The sequence below is a fragment of the Medicago sativa genome, chromosome 4 (genome assembly GCF_051527215.1).
Source record: "Medicago sativa cultivar Bolivia chromosome 4, Bolivia_mono, whole genome shotgun sequence".
NCBI lineage: Eukaryota > Viridiplantae > Streptophyta > Magnoliopsida > Fabales > Fabaceae > Medicago > Medicago sativa.
Window position 1 is genome coordinate 70967490 of NC_140752.1, and position 24336 is coordinate 70991825.

The 24336-nt window shown below is 33.4% G+C and overlaps 2 protein-coding genes across 35 annotated transcripts; both read left to right on the top strand.

Moving 5' to 3' along the window:
- The first annotated feature begins 254 nt into the window (after positions 1-254).
- Positions 255-1215, top strand: LOC146931438 (uncharacterized). The gene is made up of 3 exons (XM_085708331.1): positions 255-450; positions 546-643; positions 721-1215. Exons 1-3 carry the CDS (start codon positions 333-335, stop codon positions 1198-1200), a joined length of 696 nt encoding a protein of 231 aa, XP_085564457.1. The 5' UTR covers positions 255-332; the 3' UTR covers positions 1201-1215.
- An 11820-nt stretch (positions 1216-13035) lies between these two features.
- Positions 13036-19157, top strand: LOC146931439 (abscisic-aldehyde oxidase-like). 34 transcript variants are annotated; one of them, XR_015006704.1, is made up of 16 exons: positions 13036-13277; positions 14014-14061; positions 14154-14217; positions 14389-14605; positions 14846-15004; positions 15102-15231; positions 15819-15866; positions 15963-16143; positions 16219-16284; positions 16491-16859; positions 17338-17433; positions 17600-17715; positions 17862-17973; positions 18074-18143; positions 18249-18662; positions 18786-19157. XR_015006704.1 is itself a non-coding variant. In XM_085702930.1 (12 exons), exons 10-12 carry the CDS (start codon positions 16611-16613, stop codon positions 17663-17665), a joined length of 411 nt encoding a protein of 136 aa, XP_085559056.1. In that variant the 5' UTR covers positions 13036-13277; positions 14014-14061; positions 14154-14217; positions 14389-14605; positions 14846-15004; positions 15102-15231; positions 15819-15866; positions 15963-16143; positions 16219-16284; positions 16491-16610; the 3' UTR covers positions 17666-17716. The 34 variants fall into 34 exon arrangements, 2 of the variants coding, with proteins under 2 accessions (XP_085559056.1, XP_085559057.1); XR_015006706.1 differs by having other exon boundaries at positions 18249-18360; XR_015006708.1 differs by having other exon boundaries at positions 18077-18143.
- Positions 19158-24336: the final 5179 nt, after the last annotated feature.

A 24336-nucleotide genomic window follows, 5' to 3' on the forward strand; every position in this document is an offset into this window, starting at 1 on the left:
TAAAAATTAATTTTTTTTAAATTAATATTAATCTGTGTGTATAATTATTTTCCACTTATCAAATTTTTTTTAAAATTTTTATACGTCAGAATGTTGCAAAGGTTGTGACTAAACAAATTCTTTATCTTTGTTTTAAATAGTGGCCCACGTTATTTTTTCATAATAGGTACTGAATGGATCGGTTCCCACACTTCCCTATTAACTTTATTATTTTTTCATAATAGGTAATGAATGGATTGGCCTTTGGTTTTCTGCATGGAAAACATGCAAATTTCCACACATATTCTCACACTAAACTATACTCTTTCCCTCTATATATACATGTACATGGAATGCATTTCCCCTTCATCCAAATCTGTTCATCCAAATCTGATATCGTGTTTTTTCCTCTCAAAGTATCAATGGCTTTACGTAACACCGAAACTTTGTTGTCCTCTGTTTGCTTGACTGGTAAATTGTTTTGATGCCTTTCTTTTTATACCCAAAATTGCGACACACACTGTTTTCATCTTAATGTTAACCGTTTTATTGCGTTTAATTGTTAGGTCCTTTGATTCTCAATCATGTGGGTGATCTGGAGAAGGCTGTTAACAAACTTCGACAGAGATATCAGACATACGTAGTGGAATACGACGCTGAAGATGTCGGTGGTTTTCCTTTCTTTTAAAAGTTTAATTGTTTCCCTTAATCTGTGTCTCACTGTTTTCCCTCTTTTTTTAGGGCGCTGTGATGCTCCCAAATTTGTTTGCCGCTGACTTTGGGGACCAGATCACCCGTTTTGCAACTTTGACTGATCAAAAAAATAACAAGTTTGATGTTCTGGTAGAAAGGATCAATGGGAAGATATTTTTTTCCAAAGGATGGAAGGCCTTGCGTGGCTTCTATGGACTTCGGTTGGGTGCTTGGATCTCCCTGGTTTTTGTTGGTGGAGGTCAGTTTGCAATGGTTTTGAAAGATCGTTTCGGAAAGGTTATCAAGGCACCGGTTTTCAATCCTCCCATGCACTTTGTGATTGACAGAACAAACGTCCAGCCAAGCTTCAACAATGCTCTACCCCCTTTTACTGGAAATCTGACATATCGACACAGCAACACTAACATGCACATCGACCATGTTAAGAACCTGACTAAGAACGACGTAACGAGCGGGTTTCTGGTATGCATATATTTTTCGTCACTTTTTTTCTCTAAAATTAAGTGAGTTAGGCAAATAGTGAATGATTTTTGTCACATTTTTTTCAAAACTATAATCAGATTTATTTAAAACTTAATTTTAGAGAGTTTGTTGTATCGTAAAATATTAGTAATGAGTTAATCAATCAATAATGAGTTGCTTCCATTCTACCCATTATATTTTGGATAGTTTGTTGTAGAATACTATGTTATTAAGTGAGTTAGGCAAGTAGTGAGTATTTTTGTTAATTTTTTTTACCTATATTTATATAGTTTGTTGTACATTATTATATTGTCACATTAAAATTAAGATGATACTTTAATTTAAAAGAACACTATATTATATATACAGCTCCATATTATAATCAGATTGCATCTAAGTATCCTTATAAAAATTAAATATTTTTTAAATTAATATTAATGTGTGTATAATTATTTTCCACTTATCAAATTTTTTTAAAATTTTTATACGTCAGAATGTTGCAAAGGTTGTGACTAAACAAATTATTTATCTTTGTTTTAAATAGTGGCCCACGTTATTTTTTCATAATAGGTAATGAATGGATCGGTAAAATTTACCGGCTCATAAGACCCGTGCGGCGCACGGGTAGGCGTTCTAGTATGCATAAAAATTGTCCCACATCGGGTAGTTTTGAAAGTATTGAGAGGAGGAGTGGATATATGAGCAGCGCATTTCGTTCACAATGTAAAACCTACCGTGGTAGTATATGCTACAGTAGTAAATACAAAGTGCTACCTGACTAGTACAGTAGTTTTATTTAAATTATATTTTTGTTTTTGTAATGGTCAAAGACATATTTTTGACACAAAAAAAAAAAGACTTTTCAAAAAAAAAAAAACTCTTAAAATATGCATTTCGAGCAAACGAGTTGAACCTAACGAGCCGAACCGAGTTGTTCGTGAACTTTAAACGAGCCGAACTCGAGTTAAAGAAAAGGTTCGTTTCGAACTCGAGTCGAGTTTCGAGCCGAACTAATTCTTATCGAGTCGAGTCGAGCTCAGACAGGTTCGACTCGACTCGACTCATTTCCGGCCCTAGTGGCAAGGTTGAGGTGACGTTCCATTTGTCAAGTAGTTGACAACGTGTATTTAAAACGAACTTAAGAGACATTTAGGTCTTTAATAAAATATTGTAGGACAATCTGGTCCTATTTTTCATTTTTTTAAATTCCTAAATTCCAAAATTAAAAAAATTCATATTCTTCCTCCTTCTTTCCTTTATTAAAAGATCCAAATCATATAATTTGTTCATGTTTTTCTCACATAATTTTTTTATAATCCCTAAATAAAAAATATTTCATCTTCTTTCACATTCACTTCTTTCCTAGTTGCACTTACTCATGTATTGTGCTTTGAAGTAGATTTGATTTTTTTCATTCAAATATTTATCTTGTATTTTTCTTATCAATAACAAATATTTATCCTTTTTTTTATATGAATCAAAAACAAATATTTATTGTCTATTTTTTTTTAAGTATCAATGAAGTATTTTTTTTTTGAAAGAATGCATCAATGACAAATATTTATCATGTACTTTTTTGTTTTATATTTATCACTAAATAATTTTTGTCCTTTTTTTTATATATCAATGACAAATATGTGACTCACATTTCTTTTTTATATTTATTAGTGACAAATATTTGTCGCTCTCTTTTTATGTATATTTGTCCTGTATTTTTTATATTAATTAATGACAAACATTTTCCTCGCACTTTTTTATGTATCAAAGATAAATATTTGTCCTATATTTCTTTAATGTAATAGTCACAAATATTGTTTGTTATAATTACCAGTGAAAATGATTTCTCGTATCTTTTTTATATTAATCAGTCAAATATTTTTCTAAAACATACCAATGTCCTTTTAAGTCTATAAAATACAACAATTTAAAATGCCAAAATTAAGAAAACAGAATCTAAAAAAAATCCTCTAAAAAAACTATAAAAAAATGTAGCAGCAATACCCAACAGAGAAAAATATTTATTTCGGCACAACACCAAATAAAAATATTTGCGCACACACAAATAAACAAATTAAAAGTGAAAAGAATTAAATGATGTTAACTATTTTTCTCCCATATTTATGTGATTGTGCCCAAATATTTGTATTTGAGATTGTGACCATAGAAGATTTTCTCTCGGAAGGTCGAGTAGTTCAACTAGTTTGAATTTAAAGATAATGAAATGGAGGTAATGAGCTCAAATCCAGGTTATATAGAAAAAAACTAATTTTGTTCTAATTACCACTCCCTCCGTTCCATAATGAAGACCCAGTTGACCGTTGCACATATATCAGTACACAATTTTGACGTTTAATATATTTAGGTATCTTTTTTTTTACAGTTATATATTTAGTTATCTATTAACAAAAATTATAAAAAATTGATATTTTAAAATATCTGTCGAGACAAATTCAACATCATAATTAATAGAAAAATATGATAAAAATATATTAAATAAATAGTGCACATAACCAAATTGGGTCACTCATTGTGCTGGAACTTAAGAAGTAACAATTGTCCTTAAAAAAAAAGTTATCTCAACCGATTCTTCTATTTCTAGCCTCATCCAAATTCTCTTTATCAGTACTATTTTCTTTTTCCATTTTTGTGAAACAACAAGCATAGTTGTTGTAACCGTGCCTTTTTTCTGCAAAACCTAACCCTTGTAATTTTACATTTCCCCTCATACCTATAACCCAAATTTTTAGTATATATGGGAGCAAAATGAAAACAAAGGGTGGACGGGAAAAAGAAAGCAAAGGTGGTGGAAATGGAGAAGGGGGATAACAAAGAAAAAATACATCAAAAACTACAAAAACTTTTATAATCCATCTGCCATGCAACCCCATGAAACCTTTCAGCTGCTCACCATCGATGCACTCGTCATCACCACAACGACAAGGGTGGCCAATGACTCCCTTTCTTCCTCACTTTTTTATTTATTATCATTCTTATCTTCCATTTTTTGTTTTTGCTACAACACTCTCTTTGTCTCTGTACAAAGTTGCGCCCCCAACTCCCCTCTTTTCCTCTCACACACATGGTAAATGTTTTGTTTCGTTTATTAGGTTTTTAATTTTCTTTACTTTATGTTACTATTTGTTTTGACACTTCTTTTTATGATTATTATCATTATCATGTTTTAGTTAAGGATTAATGGTTTAAATGACCCCTTAAAATATGTCAAGTTAAGAAATAGACTTTGTAAAATAAAAAGACACATATTATAGTTTAAGATTCTTCCTATTTTGGTCTTCAAGCAGTCTAGTCACATAGAGGACGTTGATGTGCTAGAAAGTCTTGCACGCGGTTGTTGACATGTGGATTTTTTTGATGATCAGATAATTTTTCTGAAGATCATCAAATAAATCCACAAAAAACAACTAGGTGATAAGATTGTCTGACAAAGTAGCACCTTATGTGTGTGTGACTGAATTTAGAAGACCAAAATATGAACAATAACAATCTTTAATTATTTGGGTATAATTTATGTTTTTTATTTTACATAGTCTACTTCCAACCTTTACGTATATTAGATGAACTATTTCAACAATTAGCCATTTAATCAATGAGCCCAACCTCTACCCTTTTACTCTTTAAAAATCTGAATTTGACTATTTTCTAAAAACAAAAATAAAAATAAAATAGGTTGTGAGTGGTAGCTACTTCAAATCTACTTTGATTTGGTCGGTACTGAAATCATTTTCAAATCTCAAAACTTATAATTGATGATTACTTTAAATCCTATTTTGGTTTAACAACAAAATTTATTAATAACGTCTCTGCATAAGATGAACAAGGATCGATAAGACAAAAACTACAAACCAAATGACGTCATATATAGACAGATGGAACCTTCAAAATGAAATGCATATACCGTACATTTTAAACACCAATTAAAAGCAAACCTCCAAAACCAAATCAACACCAAAACCAAGCTAAACCCACACAGACCAACATAAATCAAAAGTTAAGCCAAAACCTTACACTCCATCGTGAATGGCCGCAAAAACAAAATTCAAACACCTATCGTCCGCTACTCACACCAAAGCCACTCCAAAAAACCATCACATCCGCTGAAAGTCTGGAACCCCTAACAACAACACCTCATCTTCTCATCACCACACGCAATACCTCACCTTCTCATCACCACAAACAACACCTCACCTTCTCATCACCACAATTGAGCCAAATTCCCGCAGTCATTCGGATTCCACCACCAATCAATTCTCGGTCGGTCGGAGAAGACACCAAAACAGCTTTTTGGTTTAAATAACTTATCTTAAAAAGTTATTTTAAATATTAGATCATTTTGGTACGATTTTCTTTGGATAGTAAATTTTTTTTAAAAAATCTCTAAAATAAGAAGTTATTTCAAATAGTTTCTCACAAACATAATTTTTAAAAGATATCTTTTTGAAAAGATATATGATTTTCAAAAAACAAATTTTTAGAAGTACAATTAAATTTTTAATTTTTTTAAAAATCTATAACAAACATGTTCTAAATTGAAAGAAATAACTTATAATTGTGAGTTATACAAATTTATTTAGTGGAAAATCCCATGTCAGCCTAAAAATTTCACTTGAAATATGAATAAAAGAGTAAAGAGATACGACGTACTTGTTATTGATTGCCTGGCCTCATCTATATTGTTGTTTCAAAGGTGAAACATAATTTTCCTACTCATAGTGGTGAAGATTGAAGTTTGACCTTATTAATATGAGTGTTTAATATATAATATGTCACCTGAATGAAATGGTAGTATATTTTGGAATTAATTGGTGTTGATGCTGAAATATCATATTTTCATTTGAGTTTTATTAAAAAATATGTAACTAGACAGTGACACACACCATGCGAGTTATATCAGATAAAGATTACCCTAGTTCCTAATGCAAACTTGGGAAGCTGCAATGGTCATTCGTGTCACTGCCTTGTTATATCTTTAGCAGCTGCTTTGCAGTGGGGATGCCTTCAACAAAATGTTCAGGGTACTTCTTCACTATTTCCTCAGACATAACTACACATCCCTTGTTTTCATTGTAGCTGTCTTGTAAATTTACGAAACACCAATCCAAATTAACATTAGATCATTTACTAGTAACACAAAAATGGAAACTATCGAGTGTGTTTGGTTTTACGATATGAATATCAGAAATGAAAACCATCAATGCGTTTGGATTGAAAAATTTACATCAAAATTGCTTTAATTTTGAGAGTATAAAATATTAATACTTTAGTTTAAACAATGATACGAGAGTGAGACAAAAGAAAACAATGAATAGAAAAACATCAAATAAAGACCATGCATGATACGAGAGTCGGCCTAAAGATAAGACAATCGAGGTAAACCTCAAAATATAAATTTTTTACTCAACTAAAAACTCCATATTTCAAAATTAAAATTAATAAATTTTTATCTAATATTAATATTGTTTTAACAAAAGTTAAATAAATTAATTTTATAATTAATTGAAAAAGAAATAGTTAACAAAATCAATTACACATGTCAAATTCCCTTGGATACGAATGTAAAATGATCACTAAAACGAGTTTTAATCAATAAAAAAAAATGCTCCTTTATGAATTTATATATAAAAAACTTAATTACACAACTTTAATAAATAATTTGTATTTTAAAACATTGGAAAAAAAATACAAAACTTAAATATGTCATTGGTCCTTGCACTTACATCATATTTTGACGTTAATCCCTGTATTGTTTTTCTTTTTTGGTATTAGTCCGTGTACTTTGTAATTTCTTTTGCAAATGATCCTTTTGTATTTGAGATTGTGACCATAGAAGATTTTCTCTCGGAAGGTCGAGTAGTTCAACTAGTTTGAATTTAAAGATAATGAAATGGAGGTAATGAGCTCAAATCCAGGTTATATAGAAAAAAACTAATCTTGTTCTAATTACCACTCCCTCCGTTCCATAATGAAGACCCAGTTGACCGTTGCACATATATCAGTACACAATTTTGACGTTTAATATATTTAGGTATCTTTTTTTTTTACAGTTATATATTTAGTTATCTATTAACAAAAATTATAAAAAATTGATATTTTAAAATATCTGTCGAGACAAATTCAACATCATAATTAATAGAAAAATATGATAAAAATATATTAAATAAATAGTGCACATAACCAAATTGGGTCACTCATTGTGCTGGAACTTAAGAAGTAACAATTGTCCTTAAAAAAATGTTATCTCAACCGATTCTTCTATTTCTAGCCTCATCCAAATTCTCTTTATCAGTACTATTTTCTTTTTCCATTTTTGTGAAACAACAAGCATAGTTGTTGTAACCGTGCCTTTTTTCTGCAAAACCTAACCCTTGTAATTTTACATTTCCCCTCATACCTATAACCCAAATTTTTAGTATATATGGGAGCAAAATGAAAACAAAGGGTGGACGGGAAAAAGAAAGCAAAGGTGGTGGAAATGGAGAAGGGGGATAACAAAGAAAAAATACATCAAAAACTACAAAAACTTTTATAATCCATCTGCCATGCAACCCCATGAAACCTTTCAGCTGCTCACCATCGATGCACCCGTCATCACCACAACGACAAGGGTGGCCAATGACTCCCTTTCTTCCTCACTTTTTTATTTATTATCATTCTTATCTTCCATTTTTTGTTTTTGCTACAACACTCTCTTTGTCTCTGTACAAAGTTGCGCCCCCAACTCCCCTCTTTTCCTCTCACACACATGGTAAATGTTTTGTTTCGTTTATTAGGTTTTTAATTTTCTTTACTTTATGTTACTATTTGTTTTGACACTTCTTTTTATGATTATTATCATTATCATGTTTTAGTTAAGGATTAATGGTTTAAATGACCCCTTAAAATATGTCAAGTTAAGAAATAGACTTTGTAAAATAAAAAGACACATATTATAGTTTAAGATTCTTCCTATTTTGGTCTTCAAGCAGTCTAGTCACATAGAGGACGTTGATGTGCTAGAAAGTCTTGCACGCGGTTGTTGACATGTGGATTTTTTTGACGATCAGATAATTTTTTCTGAAGATCATCAAATAAATTCACAAAAAACAACTAGGTGATAAGATTCTCTGACAAAGTAGCACCTTATGTGTGTGTGACTGAATTTGGAAGACTAAAATATGAACAATAACAATCTTTAATTATTTGGGTATAATTTATGTTTTTTATTTTACATAGTCTACTTCCAACCTTTACGTATATTACATGAACTATTTCAACAATTAGCCATTTAATCAATGAGCCCAAGCTCAACCCTTTTACTCTTTAAAAATCTGAATTTGACTATTTTCTAAAAACAAAAATAAAAATAAAATAGGTTGTGAGTGGTAGCTACTTCAAATCTACTTTGATTTGGTCAGTACTGAAATCATTTTCAAATCTCAAAACTTATAATTGATGATTACTTTAAATCCTATTTTGGTTTAACAACAAAATTTATTAATAACAACGTCTCTGCATAAGACGAACAAGGATCGATAAGACAGAAACTACAAACCAAATGACGTCATATATAGACGGATGGAACCTTCAAAATGAAATGCATATTCCGTACATTTTAAACACCAATTAAAAGCAAACCTCCAAAACCAAATCAACACCAAAACCAAGCTAAACCCACACAGACCAACATAAATCAAAAGTTGAGCCAAAACCTTACACTACATCGTGAATGGCCGCAAAAACAAAATTCAAACACCTATCGTCCGCTACTCACACCAAAGCCACTCCAAAAAACCATCACATCCGCTGAAAGTCTGGAACCCCTAACAACAACACCTCATCTTCTCATCACCACAAGCAATACCTCACCTTCTCATCACCACAAACAACACCTCACCTTCTCATCACCACAATTGAGCCAAATTCCCGCACTCATTCGGATTCCACCACCAATCACCAAAACAGCTTTTCGGTTTAAACAACTTATCTTAAAAAGTTATTTTAAATATTAGATCATTTTGGTACGATTTTCTTTGGATAGTAAAATTTTTAAAAAAAATCTCTAAAATAAGAAGCTATTTCAAATAGTTTCTCACAAACATAATTTTTAAAAGATATCTTTCTGAAAAGATATATGATTTTCAAAAAACCAATTTTTAGAAATACAATTAAATTTTTAATTTTTTTAAAATCTATAACAAACATGTTCTAAATTGAAAGAAATAACTTATAATTGTGAGTTATACAAATTTATTTAGTGGAAAATCCCATGTCAGCCTAAAAATTTCACTAAAGAGTAAAGAGATACGACGTACTTGTTATTGATTGCCTGGCCTCATCTATATTGTTGTTTCAAAGGTGAAACATAATTTTCCTACTCATAGTGGTGAAGATTGAAGTTTGACCTTATTAATATGAGTGTTTAATATATAATATGTCACCTGAATGAAATGGTAGTATATTTTGGAATTAATTGGTGTTGATGCTGAAATATCATATTTTCATTTGAGTTTTATTAAAAAATATGTAACTATGACAGTGACACACACCATGCGAGTTATATCAGATAAAGATTACCCTAGTTCCTAATGCAAACTTGGGAAGCTGCAATGGTCATTCGTGTCACTGCCTTGTTATATCTTTAGCAGCTGCTTTGCAGTGGGGATGCCTTCAACAAAATGTTCAGGGTACTTCTTCACTATTTCCTCAGACATAACTACACATCCCTTGTTTTCATTGTAGCTGTCTTGTAAATTTATGAAACACCAATCCAAATTAACATTAGATCATTTACTAGTAACACAAAAAAATGGAAACTATCGAGTGTGTTTGGTTTTACGATATGAATATCAGAAATGAAAACCATCAATGCGTTTGGATTGAAAAATTTACATCAAAATTGCTTTAATTTTGAGAGTATAAAATGTTAATACTTTAGTTTAAACAATGATACGAGAGTGAGACAAAAGAAAACAATGAATAGAAAAACATCAAATAAAGACCATGCATGATACGAGAGTCGGCCTAAAGATAAGACAATCGAGGTAAACCTCAAAATATAAATTTTTTACTCAACTAAAAACTCCATATTTCAAAATTAAAATTAATAAATTTTTATCTAATATTAATATTGTTTTAACAAAAGTTAAATAAATTAATTTTATAATTAATTGAAAAAGAAATAGTTAACAAAATCAATTACACATGTCAAATTCCCTTGGAGACGAATGTAAAATGATCACTAAAACGAGTTTTAATCAATAAAAAAAAAATGCTCCTTTATGAATTTATATATAAAAAACTTAATTACACAACTTTAATAAATAATTTGTGTTTTAAATTAAACATCGGAAAAAAAATACAAAACTTAAATATGTCATTGGTCCTCGCACTTACATCATATTTTGACGTTAATCCCTGTATTGTTTTTCTTTTTTGGTATTAGTCCGTGTACTTTGTAATTTTTTTTTTTTGCAAATGATCCTTTTGTTAAGTCCTCGTTAAAAAAATAAATAAAACTAACGGCGTGCCACAAGGACCAATTATTACACGCCACATGGTACACTAAAAGACAAGATTTTTAAAATTAAAATATTCCAAAATTTTATTTTTATTATTATTTTATTAATTAATTTTTTTGTTTAAAAATATTATTAATCTTGCACTTTTAATATTTTTTTGATATTGATTCTCGCACTTTTGTTTTGGTCTTGAACTTCTTTTTTTAATCTTCCAATGATATTATTATTTTTATTACTATAATTTCATTGGAAGATTTAGAAAAAAAGTTCATGGACACATATAAAAGTGTAGAGACCAATATCGAAAAGTGTTGAAGTGCTCAAACAAATAATATTTTTAAATCAAAAAATAATGAATAAAATCTATACTATAATAGCGAAAAGACGGACACGTCTTTTTATTGCGCTAACTGTTTTTTTTTATTTTTATGAAATTTTGATTTAAATTAAAACTAAAAATATAAATGTTTGTTGCTTTCGAGTTATAACAAAACAGACTAATTATGATTATTTATTTTAATGACACCAACAATATAACTTAAAAAATATATAAATTCTTTTTTTATTGACACCAACAACAATTTTTATTATAGAAAAAGTTGTTTAAGGGTATAATTGGGATAATGAAAAAGTAAGTATAAATATACTCGTTTAGTTTGTTACACTTTTAAAATGATAAGGAAAAAAAATCAGACATATATATATATATTTATATCGTATTTGTTACATTTTTTTAATATTTAAATTTATTCTGTTTTTCTTTTTTGAAAAAGCCAAAAAGATATATTGTAAACACAGGTAGACTCTTTAGCACAAGGCATGCCAAAGGCCTAGAAAGATACAGAGGTCAAACACACTTTACAATTGCCTCAAAAGCGAGCTGAAGACAAACTAAAAAAGAAGAACAAGCTAAAAAATAGACAATAAGCAAACTAACGGACTCTGCCACCACAATTGATAATCAAAGTCGAAAATAGCGTATTTTGATTTCAGCCACCAATAAGACTAGAGCTTGATCCTTTCACAAATCGCCTGAAGCATATCTTCTTTCCCTTGAAAAACTCCATTATTACGCTCTTTCCAAATTACCAAGACAACTGACATCCAGATAATATTCATGGATTCAATTGATTTTTTCGAAAAGCCACGAAGCCCTCCAAACTGATGAAAATGATTATGAAAAGAGCCATGAAAAGCTGTTGAGAAGCCAAACCATCCCACAATGAGCTGCCATATACCTCCAAAAAAGCCCTCCAAAACTTATACTTAACAAAACAGCAGTGCTATTTCAAGGGAAAAACTTATAGCGAGCAATTCACGAAGTTGTTGCACGCTTAGATTTCCTTTGACATACGACATGGGTTGTTGGATAAAAAATAGGAGGTCCCACTAAAGATGCGGTTACACAATAAAAGCCAGTCGTGATGCATTCAGGAGGAAACATTTTGCTATAAAAAGCATTTCCCCGACTAACCACAAATTTTTTACAAAGTTTAGGGAACAACGACAAACAAAAAAGTGCAAAGACTAATGTCAAAATATGGAGAAAAAAAATACATAAATTAATGACATATTTAAGCCAAAATAAAATTCAAATAACAACTAGAAATTTTACTCCTTCAAAAAAAAAAAAACTAGAAATTTTACTAAAACAATATTATGGACAACATCGTTTTAAAATTCTCCTCAAAACTTAACAGGTGTTTGACCGGCCTTGCATGATTAAATTCCAAAGAACGGGTTTCTCATGGAGAGAGACATGAGTGGCTCTCTCACCCTGGTCGTCCCTATCTTTTGATGTACTTTATTTTATTTTATTTTATTTTACAGTTGTTGTGTTCTATTCTTAAAAATTGCAGTAAAAACATGACATACACAATTACATGTGTTATGGATTCTATTCAAATACTTCCACGCATTTACCCAATTCAAGATATTTTTTCTTAACAGCTCTTCACATATAGGCAAAATCATTAGTATCTCATATACATTTACCTTATATACATTTTTGTACCTTGCTATACAAATTAAACTCATAACATTAGTCTCTTATATACATTTTTATACATTTGGACCTTTCTCTATGGTATACAAATTAAACTCAAAACATTAGTATTTTATATACTTTAATTTGAATACCGGACTGCAGAGTTACAAAGGTCCAAAAATTGGCATTGTTCAAGGTGAATAAGTTCACAAAAACTAGATATTTTTCTCTTTGTCTACTAAACTAAATATACTAAACTAAATATAAAAATTCTTGTCCGTTTTTTTTACCATTTTACCCTTGTGGGGGTATTTTGGTAAATCGGTAAATGCTGCCTCTCCCCCTATATATGTGTTGATAGAGAAGAAAAAAAAAAAGAGCTGAACGAACTAGGGAGAGAGAGGGTCGAGGGAGAGGAGAGGGACGAAAGAGAGAAAGGGTCGCGCCGTCGCGTTATTCTCTCCCACTGTACGCGTTTCTCCCCTTCGTCCTTTAACTCACCACCGCCGTTCACCAATTTTCCGGCGTCGATCTGGTCGCCGTTCTCGCTAAACCAGCAAAACGCGTTCTCCACAAAGATGATAGAACAACAACCGATTGCCTTTTCTTCATCATTCAAGGTATTTTTTTTTCCTTCTGATCAATCTGATATCATGCATGTTTAGGTTTTTCATCTTTTCATCAATCTTCATGAGGATGTTTCAAATTTCTTAAATTTGATTCATTACCCCCAATTTGCATTTCATCTTGATTATTAGATTGTGAATTTTTGTTGGGTCTGGTGGATTTTGGAAGAAAGTTAGGATTTTTATTGATTTAGGTGAAAGAATCTGTGGAGAATCAATCAATTTGGTCATTTTCCTTCCTCTGTTTGGTCATTTCTGTTGGGTTTCGGTAATTTGTTGTGATGCTATATGTTTGGTTATATTATTATTTTATAAGGTTTTTGTACTTTTCTCGAATTGGTTTTGAATTTGTCTTATTTTTGTGGTATTTATGTTTTATTCAATTTGTCTTATTTTGACATGATTTTGACATGTTTTATTCAATTTGTTTTATTCAATTTGCGCTCACAAAGTGTTTGAGAAAATTGTAGATAAAATCGCTATTATTAGGAATTGATAATGTAAAAGAATTGAGAAAATTTCAGTGACATCATTTTCAAAATTGATATTTTTATAGCAAGAAATTTTCAAGTGTTTGATTTATGTGTCCTAACCGTAATTAGGGATATACTTGAATTTGTGGTCAGGGATATACAATTTTGTTGGATGCTATGATAATGCTGTCAGGCATGTGCAAATGGAGTTAATAATCATTGTTTGATTTATGTGTTTGTTCATCCTTAATTTGCAGGATCATTGTAGCTTTTTTCACAGTACTTGAAAATGTGGTTATTGGATGGTGAGAGCTTGAGTTTTTTTGGTCATTTGTATATTGTTCAATTTTGATTAATAAGATTTGTACAAAAAAATTAATGTTGGAACTTTATGAAGGTTGCCCATGTATGGAGAATTGAAGCTTGCCCTGTTCATATACATGTGGTATCCCAAAACTAAGGTAAGAAAAACATAACATGTTTGAGAGAATGTCTATTTGGACACTTTACAATATAGTACTCTTTTTCTCAACACTTTTTTTGCATGTTTAATTTCTTTTTCATTTACCAAGGAAAGTGAAAGTTGTGTTTATTCTTCAGTTAAATAATGAGATAAATGTTGCTTGATGCAGGGGACATGATATGTTTATAATAAAGTGTTGAGACCATATGTATCTAAGAATGAAATTGACTTTGACAAGAAGTTTCAAGAGTGGAGAGTTAGAGAATGGGATTTGGCAATTTTTTCCTGGCAAAATTGCACCGAGTTGGGGCAAACTGCATTTTTTTCAAGTTATTGATCACGTGGCTGCTCAATCCAAGAGATTATCAGGCAAATTCTCCAAGAAGGTGAGTTGCAACAACCTCTAAACCTTTTCTAAATTGACTAATGACTCAAGGTGACCTATGAGATTAGGTGTGTCTCAGTGTCCGACACTTCACACGCGTTGGTGTTCGACACCAAACCGACACCAACACATATATTTGTTAGCATTATCAACAACTCCCTAACTTTGCATATTTTTTTTTTCATTCTTTCAATGTCAACAGACTTGCTAACTCTTACGTGATATCTTGATATTTTTAAAGGTAAAACTTAAGAGGTATTAAGAAAATGGGATAACAACCATGTTGTGATAAGGTTGGTTTGAAGAGAGGACCATGGACTATTGAAGAAGATCACAAGCTTGTGAACTTTATCCTTAATAATTGGGATTTAGTGTTGGAGAATGGTTCCTAAACTTGCAGGTAAATAGTTTAATTAAAAGTTTTTTTTCACATGCTTTTTAGTTGATAGATAAGTTTCATTGAAAGGGTGTTTCTAACATGGTGCATATTTTTTAAGGTCTTCTAAGATATGGAAAGAGTTCTAGATTGAGATGGATTAATTATTTGAGGCCAGACCTTAAGAGAAGTGGCTTTACTGAAATGGAAGAGGGTCAAATTATACAACTACATGCCCGTCTTGGTAACAGGTACAATATGCTTTCTAAAATTTCATTAGGTCTGCCTAAGCATAACATAAGGTTTGCATATATGAGGCCCTAAGTAATTCACAATAGTCTCATAAAATTTTACACCTCAACTCATCTTGGGCTGAAAAAATGTTGAATGCATTGTTTTAAATTACAATTGCGGTTATACTGCAGTAAATTATAGATAAATGCAAAGATGCAACCACGATTGCAGTTGCGGACACCTCTCAAACTGTTACTTTGTGGTCGTAGTTGGAGTTGTGACCACAATTCAAAAATTGTTTTTGGTTATTAGTGTGTATCATTTTTGGTCACATGTTTGATTGAAGAAACTCTTCAACTATCAAGTTAATTTCAATTTTAAGTTAATTTATAGAATCCCTATCAAATTTCTGTGTTTTCTATTTTTTTCCGCCTATCTAATGTATCATAGCAAGTATGCAAGAGAGATTTTTAAGTATTTAAGATGGAACATTTTGGTTGTTTCTTTCAATCTGTGGCCGTATATCATTCATCGTTTTCCTTAACCATGTTTCAAGAAAGTTGTTTTTTTCCTCTGAAAATACTAAAGTTGATTTATGCAACAGTGATGGTGAAGGTCTGAACTCTGAAGGAGAAACTTTAAATAGAAATTGGTGAGTTTTTCTTCAAAATCCTGCATAAAACTCCCCTTCACTTTCTTTATGCAGTGTTAGCTTCTTTTAAACTTTATGTTTGATACATTTATGTAGGGTATTGGGTTGCATAGGTTATTGTTGCTAAGATTCATCCAGATGCTGCTTTGGACAAAGTTTATCTTCTTGGATGTGGTGTTCCAACCGGTAAACTCTTGAACTTTATCCGCTTGAATTAAGATTCATCCAGATGCTGCTTTGGACAAAGTTTATCTTCTTGGATGTGGTGTTCCAACCGGTAAACTCTTGAACTTTATCCGCTTGAATTGTTAGTTTTTGTGTTGATGATAATTGTGACAAACTTCTGATATAGTGCCGGGCCGCGCATCGTGTCATTGTGAAGAAGCACATTTGAAATGTTTGCGGCGGAAAAGCTAGGGTAAAAAACTTTTCTTTCCCTTCTCTTTTCTAACATTTGTAACTTTGAGATGTGAAATTAGTTTAGAAATATATAATCATTTGAAGGGAAAATGCCTTTTTGGTTGCAAATTTTTGAGTAATGTAGATTGATTACTATTGCATTTTGTTAACTCTTTTCTCCTAATCTGTTTATTGTTTATGGGCCCTTATATATATGGGATGAAGACGACAACAACAACAATGAATGCAGCAAAGGTAAGAAGAATTGGATGAAACAGTGACCATAATGTTGGTGAAGTTGGTGGAATTGAAATTGGTCAGGGTCTCTGGACAAAGGTTAAACAAATGGCTGCATTCGCCCTCGGTCCAATTCAATGTGCTGGAACTGGAAGTCTCTTAGACAAAGTAAGGGTTGTACAAGCTGATACAGTGAGCTTGATTCAAGGGGGATTCACTGCTGGGAGTACTACATCAGAGGCAAGCTGCAAAGCAGTTAGGCTTAGCTGCAATATCTTGGTTGAAAGGTTGAAGCCTCTCAAGGAAAAGCTGCAGGAAGAAATGGGCTCTATCAAGTGGGAGACACTTATTCTTCAGGTAGCTATATTATTGTTATGTTAACGGGGTTATATTCAAATATTGATGGATTTCTCTTCAGCAAGAAGTTTTGAGAACATCCTAATCATGAGTGTAACATGAAGGAAATAGTACTTCTCTGTTTTCTCTCTTTACGATCCATATGAAAAAACTATTTATGTTTAAATTTCACTGTTGTCTGCAGTAAATTATAGAAACTTGTATTTTTCATTTCATATTGATGCATCTATCATGGTATTTATAATTGTGCATGAGGTATATCTTTGTATTTGTAATTGTGCATGAAATACACTGCCTCAACCTTTACCTGTTAAGGTCTAATAGTATGTGTGCGGAAAGTGGCACTTAGCATGTTCACAATTTATGGGAGAATAATCCAACCGTTTTGAAGTGGAAAATACTGAGGGACTAAATGTGCAATGGAGTTGAGGGCAGATAATTATTTTTCTTCTTTTGCTGACTATTTATCAATCTGCAGGCATACATGCAATCTGTGAACTTATCAGCGTCTTCATTTTACGTACCCGGCAATAACTCGATGATGTGCGTTAATTATGGTGCTGCAATAAGTGAGGTAACATGTTTTTCTATGCACATCTCAAACCTTAATGGTATAAGTTCATTCAAAGCAACTTTTATTGAATGTAAAGTACTTAAATTGTCACACCAGTCGTATTACTGAAGTAACTGAGCTGAATTATTGTATGCCATCATTCTAAATAATGGAAATTATTTCTCAGGTGGAAATAGATCTTCTGACTGGAATAAAGAGTATTATTTCATATTGTTATTTACGTGCAGTGTAGTATTGGCTATGAATAAAGAGTATTTCTCTGTCTTTGACGGCAAGATACGGGTAACTCATGATCTTATTTCATAGCTTATACTAGAACAATCATATACAGTTTTACTCATAAAAACACACTCTCACAAGGCATGAGCTGTTTGATTTTCACTCCAAGTGAATGTGCAAATTATTAAACAGTCAATTGTTTTTTTCAGGAGAAAAAAGTAAAGAAGCTCTATCTTGCTCTTGCAGCTTCTCCTTTACCAGCTGGAATCATTGATCACTATATGCGTCTTATTAACATGGCTCCTCGACTTATTTCTGAAGGTAACTACACAAATTGTAATTAATTTGATATTGGGCAAATATTTGAACATTTTTTTGTTGATGTTTGAAGTATTTATTGATCAAATGTTGTGTTTACTAGAAGCTTGAAGATTGTTGAGGCTCTTGAAGTACAAATGGACGTACAAAAGAAGCTTTATAAACAAATTGAGGTAGCACTTTACAAATTATGATTTATGATATATACTCATTCTTATCTAGATTACAGTTGATGCATAAGAACACATGTTAATCAATTTGGAACTTGATTTCATCAGGTGCAAAAACATTTACAGTTTAGAATTGAAGCTCAAGGAAAGTACTTACAATCGGTACTAATGATGGCACAGGAAGCACTTTCAGGATATAGTTCTTCTTCTTTGACAACGGGTGTTGAACATGCTAAATCATTTTATTCCTTTTCAAACATTTATTGTTTTTTTCAAGTACTATTGGTAGGATTGATTTTCATGCGATACTAGAGTTTTAGGTTCTAAATCATCAAAATCTGCGCATTTTGATTTTTTTAGCTTCTATGATGGTGTTGAGCATAACTTTAGCATGGTTTAGTTTTCCCCTTTCTCTCTTCTCTGTGTATTTTATCACCAATTCGTATCAATGCATTTCAGTTGATAGTGACGTCTTCATGCCGAGACCTCTCTGGCTTTATTGAGAAAGAGATGAGAATTGAAGTTAGTTAGCAGAAGATTTGCTTTGTTATATACATTTTGAGCACGGTTTTCTGTCTTTGAACATTCATCACTTCCCAGGAAAATTTCACTCATTTTTTGGGCACAATGTGATTTGAGTTACAGGACGTATCAGAGAGGAAGATAAGGTTTACAACAAATCTTTCAGCCAAAGATCTGATGGAGAAGATTTAAGATTCTGTGACAGAAATGGAATTTAGAGTTCAAAAGAGAAATGGCAAAGTTAGTACTATTGCTGATATTTAGAAAAGCTACTTCTATTTTCTACAAACTTGCATGGAAAAACTCATTTTCCATATGTTTTCAATTGCAAAGACATTGTGGCACAAGATATAGTGAAACATATGGATATAAACAACCCGAGCCTTTTAACAAGGCATGTATCTGTTTTACACTTTCTCTGTTTCAGGCAAAATAAAAGCCAAAACTGTAATAAAAAGAACATTATTCGGTAATTGAATTCACAAGTTTTTTCTCTGCTTTCCTTTTGATTTTATCATTCCAGCTCAATGATTGTTCATATGCTGAACAATGTATTTTTTATGTCAATCTAGGATTTGGTATGTTATGGATCATGGCATTTTATATTTATAAGCATGTAATATCTATGTTCGCAATCAGTTCACTTTTAAGCGTTAACAAATGTGATTGCCAACAAAATTATCCGAAAAAAAAAAAAAGCAATCCACCCCGTGCGAAGCACGGGTTGACAACTAGTTTTGCAGGAAAATGACTATTGAGTAAGCTCAAAACCTGTTCTACATTTTTTAGTAATTCACGCAGTTACACCATTCCATCATTCTATTAGTCAATGTACATTCCTTCAAAAACAACAAAAAAATTAGTTAATGTACATAGCAATTAACGTCATTGCACTATAAATAACATTTTCTAGTCACCACTTAGTCAATCACCTAACCCTCAAGAGTCAAGGGTTATTATCAACCAACAATACCAAATAATTATCTTTATTTTTTTCCTTGATCATAAAAAAAAAAAAATCCCTATACCATCTTAAGTATATAGAATCCATGAATTCAACAAACTCACGTGTAGCTGATGAAAATCTTTCTATGTCATTTCAAACTTGCGAGAAAATTTGTTTCGGACCTAAAACCCCTTTAAAAGGGAAGTTTCAGGCTTCTCTTGGCGTGCATGAGATTTTTAGCCCTGAGGTAATAATTAAATACGAATTTCAGTCATTATACACTCTTGTATTTATTTTACAAAATAGTCATTGAAAACATGTCAATAAATATTTAAAATTAATTAAGGTTGTGCATATAAATTTGCATGTTATAATATATACACTACAATATATGCAAGGTCCGGAGATAATGCATAATATATGTAAGTTCTGGAGTCCGTAAAAAAAATGTATACACTACAATATGGTCTTTTAATATTAAATTTGTAATGTTTAAAGACTCTCCTACTCTTTTTTTTCTTCTCTTATAGACATGGAAGGCAGCTTTGATAGAATTAGTGGCAACTGCCTCTCTAATGGTCACCTTCTCTGCCTCCATTATAGCATGCTTGGATTCACAAGAACTCGATCCTAAGCTTATTATTCCCTTTGCAGTTTTCATCATAGCCTTTTTTTTTTTTTGAAACGGCAAATATTATTAACCAACAAGCCCGTGCAAGAAGCACTAATAAGCTCGGGTGGAGAAAAAAAATAAACAAGGGGAAATCGGTTGCCACAACAACGGCTCGAACAAAAACCCCTTAAAAAACCATCCTTAAAACACAAGGAACTCCCAAAAAGAAGTAATGTCGCAGGCATATACATATGACAAACCCATGCATACCCCTGCGTCAACACCTACGACTGTCCCACCCACAAAACAAAGCGCTAACCACCAAACATCACTACTGCCAAGCAACAAACCATGAAAACTGCTCTATACCGAAACAGAAGAGACAAACACATCACAGCAAAAAAAGAAATCCACCAAAAAACACCGCTCCACCGAAAGTGCTGAACCACCAGCTGGTTCTGCCAAAAGACAGCCGAACAACAACCAGACCAGCAACAGAAGCCGCATATCACCCCCAAAAAACATTCCTGCAAACACAACAGCAGCAGCCTAAACCGAAATACAACCTAAAACCACCAGCATTACCTACCTAGGATTCCAACACCATTCGTAGAAAAGGCACGGAGGGATAATGGTCCTCTCCAACATCCACCTCCACGACAACACTTTAACCTCCTCGACAATATCATGCACCTCAAAATGAGACCCCTTAAAAATCTTATCATTCCTCCTCTTCCAAATGGCCCACATAGTTGTATGCCAAATCAACCAAAGGCCCTTAGTTACCTTCATATCTCTCCCTCCTACACTCCAACACTCCCAAAGAACAAATAAATTCGGTGGAATTATAAAAATGCAATCAAACCACCTCATTAATTTTAACCACACCATACTCGCAATATCACAATGCAACAAAAGGTGAATCACTGTTTCCTCCTTCGCATTACACATCACACACACCGTCGACACTTCGGGAGGTAACACAATCCTCAAAGCAAGATTATCCCTTGTAGGGGCTCTATTTAGGAGCGCCCTCCACCCAAAAGCTATCACTTTTGACGGAGCTGGACTCTTCCACATACTATCAAAGACTTGTTTCTCCGCCGCTCCCCACCCATCTTCATGCAAAACCACCCCTTCCAACTTTGAGTAAGCCGATTTAACGGAAAAAATTCCACTATCTTCTAGCTTCCAACTCCAAACATCTTTCGACCTTGACCAATTCATACCCTCTAAATCCTCCATAAGGCTTATCAACAACTCTTCCTCCCAAACGAAGAGACCTCTTCTCCAACTAAAATGCCAATTTGACCCTCCATCTGAGGCGTCCCCTATCTCCCCCACCAAAGCCTCCTTTTGATTAGATATCAAAAAAGTCTTGGATATTTATAAGCAAAGCTCCTGCTACCACGCCAATTGTCCTTCCAAAAACTCGTCGACAAACCGTTCCCCACCTTATGCAAAATCTCTTCCCTAAACCAACCTTGACTCCCAAAGTCATCTAACTTCACTACCTCTTTCCACCACACCGAAGTGAACCGGGGCCAAGACTCCACCCCAACATTGAATAAGGCATCCTTACAAGGACCATATTTCTCTTCAAGCACGTCTTTCCACAAAGCATTGTCCCCTTCTAATAACCTCCATCTCCATTTTGCCAATAAACACACATTCATCAATCGGATGTCTTTAATCCCAATACCCCCATTTTCCTTTCGTTGGCACACCGATTTCCACTTCACCCAACTAATTTTCTTCCTCCCTGCCACTCCCCCCCAAAGGAAATCTCTTTGGACTCTTACAATCCTCTTCCACACATGAACCGGTAACTTCATAAAAGATAAGTAGAAAATAGGAATTGAATTAAGAACCGAATTTAAAAGAACAATTCTACCTCCAAAACTAATATAATTATGTCCCCAAGAGTTCAATCTCCCGCTCAAGGTTTCCAACATCGGCTCCCACGTCGACAAACTCTTTGGGTTAGCCCCCACCGGTAGCCCCAAGTACTTGAACGGAAGACTACCTTGACTACAATTCAAAAAATCACACGCCATAGCCATAAACTCCCCCAGAATATTAACTCTTATGAGAGAGCTTTTGAAGAAATTAATTTTCAACCCGGATGCCATTTCAAAACCTCTCAAAAACGCCTTCAAAGTCCAAAGATTCTCCACCGTAGCTTTCCCAATGCAAAGCGTGTCGTTGGCATATTGCAAGTGGGAAATCACCAAACCATTACCTTCAATCGAAAACCCCTCAAACAAATTCAAAGCCACCGCATTTCTCATCAACCCACTAAAGCCTTTCGCCACCAACAAAAATAAAAAAGGGGCTAAAGGGTCCCCTTGCTTAAGGCCTCGATTAATACTAATCTCCTCCGTTGGGCTTCCGTTGACAAGAATCGACATACTTCTGCCGAACACACACACTTTCATCCACGCCACCCACTTATCACACATTCCCACTCTACCCATCATGTACTCCAAAAAACCCCAATCCACCGAATCATAAGCCTTTTCAAAATCTACCTTGAAAATCAAACACTCCTTTTTTGCCTTTTTCGCATAATCCACCAACTCATTCACCACCAAAACACTATCCACCAAATTTCTACCCTTAAGAAACGCCGATTGAGTTGATGAAATTACCGAACTCAACACTCCCGCCAATCTTCTAGCCAACACCTTAGCTAGGAGCTTGTAAAGACAACCGAGTAAGGAAATAGGCCGATAATCTTTTAACTTCATTAGGGACGAAACCTTAGGAATAAGAGCCACAAAGTACGCCAACATACTCTTTGGAAGCAAAGCATTAACATGAAATTGGTCGAACATAATTCTCACCTCACTCTTAATCAAATACCAAAATTCCTTCACAAAGGCAAAGTTGTAACCATCCGGGCCCGGGCTTTTACCCCCATCACTCCCTCTAACAACCGACTCAATTTCTTCCATGGAGAATGGCGCCACCAAAAAAGCATTCTCCTCTTCGGACAACTTTTTAAAATTCACCCCATGCAAAGTCGGCCTCTCCCATCTATTTGCCGCAACATGCTCCGTAAAATACTCCACCACTTTCCTACGAACATCCGAAGGTGACACCACCCAACCTTCATTCTCCTTTAGAGCCTTAATAGCATTCCTACTTGACCTCAATTTGAGACAATTATGGAAAAACTTGGAGTTTGCATCACCCTCCTTCAACCACTTAGATCTAGACCTTTGCACAATCAAAGAATCCTTAGCCTTTAGAAGCCTCCATAGATCTTCAAACTTCGATTTCCGGGTAGCCACCTCCACATCATTCAAACCCCCCTCCTCCCCTTTTTCATCAAGGTCCTTAATATCCTCCACCAATTTCTCCACCCTATCCTCCATACCTCCATACTCCTCCTTATTCCAAGCTTTAATCTTGATCTTCAACCTTTTTAACTTTTCTATGAGAACAAAGCTCATCCACCCTTCCACCATAGTATTCCTCCAAGCTTCCTCCACCACCTCTTTGAATTTCCGGTTTTGAAGCCAAAAATTATTAAAGCGAAACGGTTTTGGACCCCAATCCCATCCACCATATTTTAACACTAACAGACAATGATCCGACACATCCCTTGGCAACACCCAAAGATTGTTCTCCCCCCAAGCTTGCCACCACTCCTCCGATATAAGCATCCTATCAATTCTACTCATCGATCTACCATTTGGATGATACCAAGTGAAGCGACGCCCCAACACATTCAAATCTTCCAACTCCACTTCATTTATAAAATCATTGAACAACGCCATCTCCACCAACTGAGATGAAGATACTTCCGCATTCACCCCTTCCTCTCATCCCTCCTACAAACAACATTAAAGTCTCCAACTACACACCACGCTCCCACCCCCTACTCCGACGCTCCTCCAAAAGACTCCTCCACAACCTTTCCTTGGAAACCAAGTCACATTTGGAATAAACATTTATCACAACACACCTAGTTTTCTCCACCCCCCCATTCTAAACACCCACCCACATAGCCTTCCCCTTGAAAAGAAAATAAAGTGGTAGCACTCGATTTCCGCCAAAAGGAGAGGATACCACCACTACTCCCTACCGACGGTCTAAACACCCAATCA